This window comes from Melospiza georgiana, chromosome 5 (assembly GCF_028018845.1).
Source record: "Melospiza georgiana isolate bMelGeo1 chromosome 5, bMelGeo1.pri, whole genome shotgun sequence".
In the NCBI taxonomy this organism is placed as follows: Eukaryota; Metazoa; Chordata; class Aves; order Passeriformes; family Passerellidae; genus Melospiza; species Melospiza georgiana.
Genome location: NC_080434.1, coordinates 48,001,543 through 48,014,117, shown reverse-complemented (window position 1 = coordinate 48,014,117; position 12,575 = coordinate 48,001,543). Strand labels below are relative to the sequence as shown.

Here is a 12,575-nt window from a genome sequence, read left to right as displayed (position 1 = left end):
GTCTGATGTGCCATAAATCTTACAGTGTGTTAGCTATAAATGCAACATGCAGTTTGGCAGCTATGTTTGATTTCAGTTCCTTAAATGAATATGAAGGGATAAAGATAATCCATTTAGACAGGAGCAAGAAACTCCAGTCCTTTATTTACCTCACTTTTGAGAATGTAAATTGTGTTTGTTAATGAACAACTAAAGGAAAATCAGCAGACAACAGGAACCTTTCAACTCTTGGACAAAATTTTAGACCTCAGTAGCGAAATCCTTTTCCACTCCATTAGTCAAGGTAAAATCCCAGGCTGAAAGGGCTCATTGGTTCCTGATTTAAAGGTAGTTCAATTCTGGCTGATTTTTATTCTCTTCAGTTTTAGCTGAAACTTTGAAGCTCAAACATTGACAAGGCCAATGGTGGTGTGCTTTAACTGGGCACAGCTCAGTCGTGCAATTGTATGTATATTCTACCAAGACAGCTCAGAAAATACTTGCAAAACTTGTTCTTTTAAGATACTTCAGAGTCAATCAGCCCATGGGGGGAAATATTCTCGGAAGTCACTTAAAATGTGTTGATCACTTTAAATGAAATAAAAAGCAAGCATGAGTATTCTTGTCATCTGTAAGAACACAGGCATCTGACATTCAAAAACATGTTGTGTAACAACCAACATCAATACTCAGCCTTAGTATGGCTCCAGCTGAAGTCAAAACAAATTGAATGGAAGTGAGATCAGCTACAGAGTTTATTTTATGTAAAATATAAACATGTTAACAGGAGAAAATACTGTTTTCTTATGTTACAACCTTAATAACCAACATGATTTTTATCTTACAGTTCTGCAGGTGGTGCAGGGTTCAATTACATGTACATGATGATTAAAAAGAGCAGATATTCATCTGTACACATACACCGAATATTGTATGCTGTACTAGAAATCCAGTATTTGTATGTGTCCCCAACTGAGTGCCTCAAATTCTGCTACCTCTTATTCCATTTAAAAAACTAGCACAAAATTTAAGTATTTTATTATGATTGCATCATTTTGACAAGGTAGAGAGGGACTATATATTTACAAACAGATACACATATTCAAAGCCTCTGAAAAAAACCAACCCTTTCCATATTTCATGCTCTTCTCTTTCTTCTTCCTGCTACCCTACATTCATATCCATACAGGATGTGGTTGCTTTACTCCTAAAGCATCATGATAAGTAATGGAGCTTGTGTTAGGTCTTTTTAAATGAAAGCCACTGAGATTAGAAAAGTGTCTCCAGGAAAACCACTGGCACCTGTAACATGGCATCCCTGATGTTGCTCTTGCTGTTAGAATGAGAGTTGAGAGAGGACTAGGAAACAATTTAGTCTGTGGCCAGAGTCTGGGGTGGGACGTTTCAAACATGAACACCATTGCAAATACAAAGCTGAGGTTTAAGCTCAGCCCCTCCAAGGAATGTGTACCAATTAATGAGATTCTGGGGAGTGGGGACAGAGGGGTTGCAGATACTCTTTAATTATCTACTGCAGCAAGCAATGTTTTGGTGAACTGCAAGATGTCTTCATGAAGGGCTTAGTCCTGCCACTCTGGAATCCTATGAGAAGGGTCAGGATTATCTAGAGGATAGAGATTAGAAAGCTGCATGTCAGTCCAGCTTCTCCCACAGAGCTACTGTGCTATTACAGAAAAGTTACTTTTTCATATTCTTGCCACCTGCCACAACCTTCATCAGAAGCACTAGGCTGTTAAATTGACTGCAGTGAATGGCACACACAATTTATTTTACATAGTACAATAATCCCAAATCTTGATAACCAAATGAAACAGAATTTATTGAAGAATTATAGCAAGAGATCATGAATAAAGGGAGTTATTTGCAGTTTTGTATTGAATCAGTCAGGCAAAGCCAGCAACCAAACCTCCTAGAGGGTTAGGAATCATTAGTATGTAAAATGGTGTGGGTTTAGCCAGATGGTCCCATCAGGTGGGCACATACCTCCTGATAGGTGTTATTTGACCCTGTATGCAAAAGAACTGTGCTATCTGAATACATTTTGTAGACAGGTTCAAGCAATCTCTTTGAAGTAATGCATACTAACCGCAAAGAAATTAAATGGGTGTCTATCAAGACTTGCCAAGGGCTATTTACATAGTAAGGGCCATGTTAAATTGAGAAGAAACACCTCAGGATCAGAACAGATGCAACAAGAAAAAGTTCTGGTCTTTTCACTGATCAAAGAAAATACAGTATCTAAAGCACTAGGAATAACCCTTGCATTAACAACACAGAAAGTCGCTGGCTTTCTGATATGGACACCACAGATGCTGCCCTCTAAAACCCATCATTTTAGACAAGCATTTATCTTACTTCATTATCTCTTTGCTTCATATTGGCCCAAGTGAAGAGAAGAAAGATGCAAAAATTTGCTCTCCTTGCCAGCACACACACAGTAGCCAAGAATAATTGTGGCTCATCAGATTATTCACAGTTGAGACCAAACAGAGCATTTATAAAGCAGCAAAGAGAGCAATACCTGTATTATCAGCTGACTGACGGCTGACTCTGTGTCTGGTAAAAGAGAATTCTCCTGTAAGAACTAGAGCTTTTCTAAATTTTAGTCATTGATAACTGTGTCACAGATTGAAGTACTGCAGTCATCCCCAGATGGGTCAGCAGGCAGAGAGCACAAGAGGCTGTGAAATGTGCAGAGTGCAACTCATCAGGTACGTCTTATACATGAACAAATATGTATGAAAATGCTTGGGCTTTCCAATTTTACAATCCAGCTAGGACTACAAGCCTAAAAATGGAAATTGAGTTGTAACTAGAGATATTGGATCACAAGCAAACAGTTCCAAAAGCAGTAAGATAAAGGCAAAATATTAAGCTGATTGGAATTTCACAAGATTGACATTGTTGCTTAAAGTGCTTGGGTTGATTACATTTTAAAAAATACATAAAAATTAAAGCAAAACAAATAGTATTAACCACATAAGTTATTATACAAATACAGTAACAGACCAACAAAAGAAAAATAAATTAAAACAAACTCTTCTAAAAGATATTAGCAAAGAACAGGTACACAGCCAAAACTTAATAAAATTTCTAGTATTCATTCAGCTGTAAGACACTGCTCACAACTATCAGCCACATGCAGCAAAAAAGAGATAAAATAAAAAGGGTTTGCTGTTGAGAGGCCTCAAATCACTGGCAGCTGCAAGCTGTCAGCTCAGGTGCCAATACATGAAGTTGGAACAGAAGAGTGACTGAAATGTAATGTCTGAAGAGAAAAGGTTGTGGTAACACTTTAGGATCCATCATGTAAGGTGAATTTCAGTTGAATTTACACTAAACCTGATAAGAAAGGAACTCCTGCTTCTTTGTTTTCTTTGCTTCAACTGCTAAAGGAACAAAACTTTTCATACATAATCTAGCACTCTGAGGTAACTAAATTGTTAAAATAGAATTGACAGGAGTAATTTTGGGACATAATTTCAAAAAGGTGTTGTGTTTCATTGGTATGGCTTTTCCATCACTCCACTCTTCTGCCTCCCTCTGCTATATCCCCACATTAGAAATGCCATAAAATCCCGACAGCCTGTTCTTGGAAATACAGCTGAGTTCTGAGTTCATCCTGTAAGATAACTGATTCATCAGCGCTGCAGTGCTGTGGAAACACAGATAAGACAAAAATGAGGTTTTTTCTCAGTAAAGAACATTGTAATAGTATTTATAAATGGATAGTGCATCTCAGCAACAGCATGGGAAACAATTGAAATACTCCAATTGTTGTTAGACCTAATATACCCAGAACTGACACCATAAAATACAGTCATTTTAGGGAAGCACACAATAGTATTAGAGATCTGTGCTAGCATTTTGTTTTCTAGCTGCTAGCTGAAAATCTTTTATTGTCTTAGGTATTTTTCCATTATTTCGTAAGGGACTGGAAATCTATGCATAAGCATAAGAGAAAAAGGATTATGCTTTATTTAATCAACTGAAATACTTTACACCATAAGACTGATCCTGTGGGGATCCCAGTCCTGCAAAACCTGAGTGAATGTGCTTAATTTCACAAAGAAGAGTTCCTCTGCCTAGACTGGCACAATTCATAGAGCTGTGACAGACAGCTTTTGGACTGATGTAAGACATTCAGTGCACTGGAGACTGGATCCAATCTACAGAATTGTGACCACAACTTTGTTAACCAAAAGAAAATGCTCCTTAGTTTAGCCAATGTTAATATGAACTGTGTATTCCACAATGCTTCAGAGCTGATGTCAGACTACTGATGCTGGACTGGCGTGATACTGGTGCTGTGATCTTTCCATGGGCCAGCATGAATTAAAAATGCTTTTTCATACTTTGTGAAGCAGCTTATTCTAGTAATTTTCCTCTCAATAACTTACTGCGATGATCTGTATGTTTTACAATCTAAAGCTGTCTTGCAGTGGAGAAAAATAGATTATTATTCTGCAGTTTAGCATTTAAATATTAATTCAAACCATTAACATTTTTAAAACCAATTTGCCCATAGATCTATTGAAATAAGGAATATGTTTCCTAAAATGAAACTGATTTAAAAATTATTTTTATGAAAATTTACTTTTCAAATAAACATGAGCCCAGAAGATTCAAATTATGACCTTAAGAATATCTGGGTTTTTTGAATCTTTCAAAACAAAAGAATGCTGTGAGAATGTTCAGCAGTAAACTGCAAAATACAGACCTTTGGTCCAGCACTGATTAATGCTGATCTAGAAAGTGATTTCATTCATAGTAAGGAAACCTTATTCATTTTAAAAGGCCAGTAATTTTCATCTTTTTATACAGAAATTCTGGATGTTTGTAAATAAATCAATTAAAGAGGGATTTGCAGGTTTAGCTTTTCAGAGGAAAAGCTCCTGGGTCTCAGTGGGAGTTGAAGTCTTCTGTAAGATGTCTGTCTTCTGTATTAGAGACAGAACATTTCATTCTAACATCAATAAAAGAATAAGGGCTGCATCCTAATTATGCATGTCTTGAACCTGCATACCAGCCTTCACTCATGTGAGTGATCTCTGTAGACCACTACTCTCATTCACTTAAGTCCTCTAAGGTTACATTCTATGTCTCCCTTCTTGCATCAGTATAATAACATGATAAATCACAAATAATCTTTGCTGAAAAGTCCACTTCTGTTTCTCATTTAGTGTAAAGTGCTACATTGCCTTAGTTTAAAAAATGGCCATTGAAAAATCCAACTGAACTTCAAATGATGTCACAGTAGAAGCTACTTAATTTTCACCAATATTTCACAAAAGATATTTCACATTCACAGTAGAGAACAATGAAAAACACTATTATCTTTTCTACAGAACACTAAAATATGAGATGCAGCTGAACTTCAAAAGCCATTTCTTGAAAGGGATTGTTGGCCATAAAGTGTCAGGCAGGCTTCTTAAAGAAAAAAGACAAAAATCAACATTGTCTGATAAATACATAATGAGTGAATAAAATGTAACAGGTAGAAATAAATTTTGTAGGGTGAGAATATTTCCTTATAAATACTAGAACTGTCAGTCCCCATGAAGACAAAGAAGAGTTTTTTTGCTGTTACGTCATTGGAATAGGATTTTGGCTACTGAAGTTCAAGAATTGTATAATGGAGTGGAAGTGGCAAACTGAAGAAGGTAGTTACCCAGCATGACCACTGACTCAAGCCACTATCAATCCCTTCTCAAACCCTATTGATACTTTCTTCTACATCTATTCTTTGCCAAATTCAGGTATTCAGGTGAATTCAGAAATTTTATTACCCAGTGCATGACAAGTGCCATCCAAATTAATCCAGAAAAATCACAAACTTGGTCTTTTGTACTAATTTTGAAATCCAGCACTCCAGATCCCTATCTGTTTCTGTGGTGACAAAACTCTGTCAAATATGACCAAAATGTTAAGGATGATATATACATGACAGCATGTACACTAGTGGTTGGTATGTATCATATTTCTAAGAAATTGACTCTGTCTTGAGAAATGAAAATGGGACCTACAGATGTCGAGAAAATTGCAGGATCAAGTTGTGTCGTATGTACAAACAATGCTTATTTAAATGGATTGGATAATTTCAGTCCTGATGGATATGTTACATGTGAGCAGTGTTGCAATCACAACACAATCCAAGTAAACTATATAATTTTAACAAAAATCTAAGCTCAATCTTTATAAAAGCAACTTATCTCTGTATCATATGTGCGATCTTACTCCCTTTATTCCAGTGCTCTGTAAGTTCTGAAATCTCACCTCATCTGTACTATCTCATGACAAAGTGGCTGAACATACAGAATTACTTAGTTCCAGTGTAATTTAAATCCCTCTATGTGAATTTTAGGTCTGCAGTTACACTCTGAAAGTTTTTAACAATCAAAATTTAAATGATTTTGGAAGAATATCTTTTCTGCAGCAGAGTAACATGTAAAAAAATCCCCTATACAACCACAACTCAAATAAACATGAAACTGATTTTTTTCCTTACACTTAAAAGGGATAAGTACATGTCAGGATGTATTTAAAGGAATGCTTTGTAAATCAACACACTCCAAAACCATCTAGAAAGTTTTAAATAATTTTGTCCTAAATGTAATGAACACTTTCATATAAAATACTACTCTAGCTGGATTGGGTTTAACAGTTGACATCCAAATCTTATTATCTGTAAATGTTAGTCCATATAAATTCCACTAAAATCTGACTGCAATTAGCTCTTCAATCAGACTTAAAAACTACAAACAACCCCCCCCTCTAAAACAAAGTTCTGAATGTCAAGACTGGACGGTCACAGTCAGCATCACATAAACCATGGAACAGGAGACAGTGTATTGTTGTTCAACCATCCGGGATGTGGGCTGTGTAAAAGTCAATCTGGGGGAGCTGGCGCCTTCCTCTACGTGCAGCATCCTTGTGCGCAGTCACCACGGTTTGCCAAGTCACTCTCTTGACTGGTAGAATAAAATATAGCCAGACTCTGAATTTTTTGATATATCAGAGGTCAGACCATAGAATTCTTCAATAGCTTGAGCGTCTATTTTCTGCAAAATAAATATTTTATTAATATGCTGTTAGATAAAACAAATACTAAGTACAGATTAAATTACTGCAATTAGCAAATACTGCTTGCAATTTAAGCAGTGAAAGGGTAAAGATTAGGGGCTGAGCCTTGCTGATCTCACTCATGAAATTCATAGGCATGTTTCTGTCACTGAACATAACTGAATTAGGCTTTTTCTAATAACAGAGACACTCCTTGGAATGCAGTAATAAACACTGTTAAAACACATAAATGTGACCATGTGATCCCATCTTTCTCAAATTTTCAGAAATCTTCCTCAAGACTTGCCCCATCCAGCATCCCAGTTCTTACTTTCCTTACCTCTCAGGAAATCAGACCCAAAACCCCAGTTTTGCCAGTGGGCCACAATGACCTAAAAGGGTTTGCATAAGAATGAATTTCAGAGTGTTCAGACAGAATCTGCAATAGCTGTGGGACAGATTCTACTCTAATCTACATTCAGGCAATCCCAGATGAACAACACAATTCAGACTTGTAACTTCCCTATTCAAAACTAAAAATTCTACAGAAATGCTAGCTTTACTTAGCTCAATTTTACCAAGTGAAATGGTTTTAATGAATTAAATTTATGTTTTTAGATACAGAAAACATTCAAAATTAAACTCTTTAAGTATTAAAAACATTTGATCTTGCTATGAAATAAAAAAATCCCTCTGACACTGACAGAGCACAAACTACAGGACTAATAATTTTGTTTACAATTTTTCTTCCTAACAGAATTGAAATAAACATTACAACCAAACTGTGGCTTTGTAGACTGGTAGTCTCTACCCAGTTCTGGATCAGAATTTTAACCCCAAGCAGGGAAGCATTCATTAATAAAAAAGTTGTGCTCATGACCTTCAGCATACTGACCTCTACAATGTCATCATCAAACAAGAGCCAAAATCCATGACTTTTCACAATAGTAATGTAATGCCCTCGATTAGGTCCACTAGAAAGAAAAACAAAACCCCAAAATATTAGAATGTACTACTGAGTCCGTTTTGAAAAGTCACATTTCTTTATGAATTATAACTAAATGTTATAAAAATCATGATAAATCCACCTGTAGTGGTACTCTAGACATTTAGTCCTTTCCATTTTTATTTTAAGTTGTTGCAAAGCTAATCAGCTGAAAGCTAAAGGTGTTATTTTCATCTGTACCAGGACCATTTAGCGAATTATCCTACAGAACACTTAACAAGTTGCTCATGGTAGGCATCAAATGCATTTAAAACTGCAAGAACTAAGTATAGGGGGGGAAATGGACCAAAATGATCTGTTGTGAGACCTACATGATGACGTGTATGTCTCACAACAGATGACATGAAGACAGCCTTTGGCCCTCAAAGAGTCCTGGCTCCCAACTTTTTTAAGGGGTCTTGTGAGGAAGGAGGTAGTTTTATCAATTTAAGCCAAACTTGTGACTTTTGGAGACCTGAGACATTATTTCTTAAACAAGTACAGATTTACAATGAGGGATGTTGATTAAATGGTCCAGCCCAAGACACGTGCAAGTCCATGCAGCAGCAGGCTTTAAGTCCATCCTCCCCATATTTTGTCGGGGGTAGCTCAGCCCTTGGCCAACACCTGCCAGCAGCCTGTGACACAGATGGAGGCCCCTCACCTTCCACAGTGAACGACCACAGCCACCAAGTCGTACATGCGATCCAGGTTGACGGCGTCGCCGGAGGTGTTGAAGAGCCGCAGCTCCAGGGGAAACACGACCCGGTAGGACAGCTTCGTGTACCTGTGCAGCTGCTCCATGTACTTGAATCTCTTGAGGTGTAAGGCAAGAATCATTGGCAGTTTTTTTACTCTCATCCTGTGAAACCATTAAGAATGCATATAATGAACACCTGACCAGTTGAAGGCCATTCTCTCTTCCCTTAATAAGCAAATGGCTGCATTATAAAAGCACTTTGTAAGTAACAATAATCAACTAGAAGTGGCCTTTACACTAAGACACATGCCTTTAAATTCTTCTGCAGGCTCTCTCATCCACACAGAGAATGCATTTGGGATGAAAGGTTTCTAGGTATTTAAACAAAATAAATATCAAGGAGTAAGTTTGCCAGAGCCCAGGAGGAGCATGGGGAAACAGCCTGCTCTTTGCTTACCTCTTCTGTGCCTCTTGTTTACTGCAGCAAGTTTCACAGTAGTATTTCTGTTCACTACATAGTGTCTCTGTGTTACTGAAGTCTCTGTAAAAAAATACAATCATCAGTTCTTTAAGGATATGAATACATTTACTTGGGCTGATGAACTGGAACCCAAAAGACACACAGGATGAAATCTTCACCCATTCCAGTTTTCTAAAGCATCTGAAGCGACTGTACTGGGGTTTGCAAACGGAGTTAGGGTATCTGGCTGCTATGACAAGTTATATTGGGAGCTGAAGCCCTCTGTATGATACCAATAAAGGTCAGGTGTCTCAAAATGGGGACCTCTGTCTGGTCTCTCACATAAAGGTGCTGCCCAGATTTGGGTATAATCACTCAATTCATTCTATTTCTTTTTAAATTATTTGCAGAATAAAGCAACTTTAAGTGCACTTCTGCCATCTCCAAATATCTCGCATTTTATGGTGTTCTTCCATAAGAAAGATTTGAATCCTCTTACAAAGAAGAAATAAATTGAACTTAGTTTCCTGCATCCTCTAACCTTTTGAACAGTTATCCAGAAGTTTATAGATTATACTTTTCCATTTTATAAAAAAGGAAAGAGGCAGCTGGTATAGAAAATTTTGTAAATCCTGATCAAGTAAATACACTTGGAGATATTTCTGGATTGAGCTTCTAAGGTGACAAAGGCAGTGGAAGGCTGGTCTAATAGCATCTCTCAGCTCACAGAAAAGATTTGCTGGAAGTCACAGTGCTGATATGCTTTGGAGCAAAATTTAAGGTGCCTAACACCACTTAACTGTAAAAAAAACCCAGTAATTATTTTTGTCATCTCTTGTGTTACATTGCAGCTGAGCAGGAGTTTTGAGAACTGTGAACGCAGATATAAGCACCTATCTTCCATTTTAAACACATGGGTTTTCATGTGACTTTGGGCCCTATATTAGAATTCCAGAACTGTCTTATTGAGTGTCCCTACCTTGTACCTGACAGGTTTCTGAACTTCAGGCAAATTCAGACACAAATAAATTCACTTCTATCACTGCAATTCACATTCATGGAGGCTGAATCCCCACTGTCTGCAACTTCAGCCTGCTCTCACAGCAGGCAGCACCAGAATTGTCTTACAAGGCAAAGGGAGGACTCTGGGTGATTATTTCTTCCTGACATCATCACTACAGGGGTAGGTGGGAGAGATGAAGACTACATAGTTTGCTAGGGCATAGATATTAGAAGTTAATTACCTAACCTCATAGAAGCTTAAGGTTGACAGAGCATGATAAAGAAGCACTTCATATGACTGCATAATATTTTTTAAAACTGAGATTACTTTTACTGATTTATTTTCTTTATAAGGTCTTAACACTGAGGAGAAAAAGCTGAAATTTAGAAAAAAATACATATTTTGAAAGATAAGTTACAGCTAAATTTTGATCATAAATATTATTTTTTATCTAAAAGAAAAGAAACATTGTTACTGGGAAGGATTTGCTTCAGTAGTAAATACTGATCTCAATATGTGATTTCACATTTGAATTTAAACATAAAATTAATTTGATTCAGCAAATTCCTCTGAAAAGCATGGTAACCTTTCAGGTAAGTGAAGAGCTGAAATTTTTGAAAATATTAAAGATGAGTTATATGTGCAGGGAATGTAAGGCTCAGTAGAATGTGCCTGTGAAAGTTTTAGGTTGGCTGTTAGAGAAAGAGCCTCATATTTATTTTCAAGGCCTAGAGTCTCAATTTTAAAAAAAGCAAACAAATTTGGGGAATTTATTAGTTTTCTTCTCATCTCAAATTGAAGCAAGGAAAAATGTTTTTCTAACATGAACAAACATGTGCAGATGGTAGAAATTTGATAGATATTGGTTTGTTCTATTCCAAGTCTCCCATGGAAGTTAATTAAACTCAAAGAGTTTCTGAATTCCTTTTAATATATACTGGTTATTCTGATGCTATTAATATCTATTATTATTATTATTATTATTATTATTATTATTATTATTATTATTATTATTATTATTATTATTATTATTATTATTATTTATTAGTAGTAGTATTTATTTATTTATTAGTAACATGGTGGTATCCATTCTTGGTAGTATTAGAAAAATATGTTTCACTGAAAAATGGTTAGAATTGAAATAATTTCAACTTCAGTAACTCTTTCAGCAATCAAGAATTTTCAGCATGGCACTTCTAATAGATGTTGAACAGTTAAAAACAACAGATCACTGACTGGAGTTCCCAAAGTCTGCATGTGCAAGAGCCAGAGCTTTGCAGAACCCTTCTCTAGACCTGCAAAGCTAGCTTCAAGATATGTCTAACTCTCTCCTGTTCCATTAATAGTCCAATCTGCATTCTGCTTATATGTTATTTTAGCAAGAAAAAGAAATTTTTAAATAAACCTGCTCAAGATGTACTAACTTATCATTGACCTTGTGCTTCTACAGCCTCTCTGCTACAGTGTGAAAGATGCTTCCTATTGCTTATATGCATAAATAGTATTAATTTTGTGTTTTAAGACATGAGAGAATCATTAGTGTAATATCAATTATTATACCAGTCAGGATCAAACTGACTGATAAACATTGCAACTCCAAGTGGAAATAAAAACAATGGATACATACTATATTTGTTATAAGACTTTTATTGCTTCAGGCCCAGCTGTCTATCCTGTGGATTTAGACCATGCCAGAGGCTTCTATTATTTCTGTCCTTTAGACATCTTGAGCACTCAAGGACTTCTTACATTTTGAAAAACTACAGAAATAAAAGAACAGTCATCTGTAGTGGTAAAGAGATTCATACCTAAATGTTATCTTGCACAGCTTTTCTGTATTTGACCTTTTAAATGCAGCAGCCCTTAAAGCTATTAAGACACAGCAAAGCAATTGTTAAAAAAAAGGAAACAGCAAAGATTGCAAAAAGAGTAATAACTTGGATGTTCCCATTGAAAGAAACCACAAAAGCACTTACATTTTGTGTAATAATGCATAATACCAGCAGCAATGAGAGGAAATCCATATTCTAACTGAATATATGTTTTCTAAACAGAAGTTGAAATGTTGCTAACATAAAACACAATAGAATAGATGAGAGGTGATAACTCTCCTCCTATTCAATCTGTAAACAGTGGCCTGTACCACCTCAAGAAAAGAAAAATTGGGATTTTGCTTTCCTTTATTTCCAAAAGGAGCAATGGATAAACTTCAAAATACATGTCATGCTGTGGGAGTAAAGACTCTACACTGGAATGCATAAAGAGACTTAGGGCATTCATTCTTCTCAGGATTGTATTGATCTCTCTTGGAATATTATGTCCTGTTCTAGACAGCAACTTCAAGAAAGACAGAGTTCAAGAGAGA

General features: G+C 36.2%; 1 protein-coding gene across 1 annotated transcript in view; it reads right to left on the bottom strand.

The window, feature by feature from the left end:
• Positions 1–716: 716 nt before the first annotated feature.
• The window catches only part of USP46 (ubiquitin specific peptidase 46), a 34,800-nt gene continuing 22,941 nt past the window's right edge, over positions 717–12,575 (bottom strand). Inside the window, exons 6-9 of the mRNA XM_058023991.1 lie at positions 9,205–9,288; positions 8,712–8,909; positions 7,958–8,036; positions 717–7,061 (exon numbers count right to left, since the gene is read on the bottom strand). Of these exons, the coding sequence (XP_057879974.1) occupies positions 6,960–7,061; positions 7,958–8,036; positions 8,712–8,909; positions 9,205–9,288 (463 nt within the window). The 3' untranslated portion in view covers positions 717–6,959. The remainder of the gene's footprint in view (positions 7,062–7,957; positions 8,037–8,711; positions 8,910–9,204; positions 9,289–12,575) is intronic.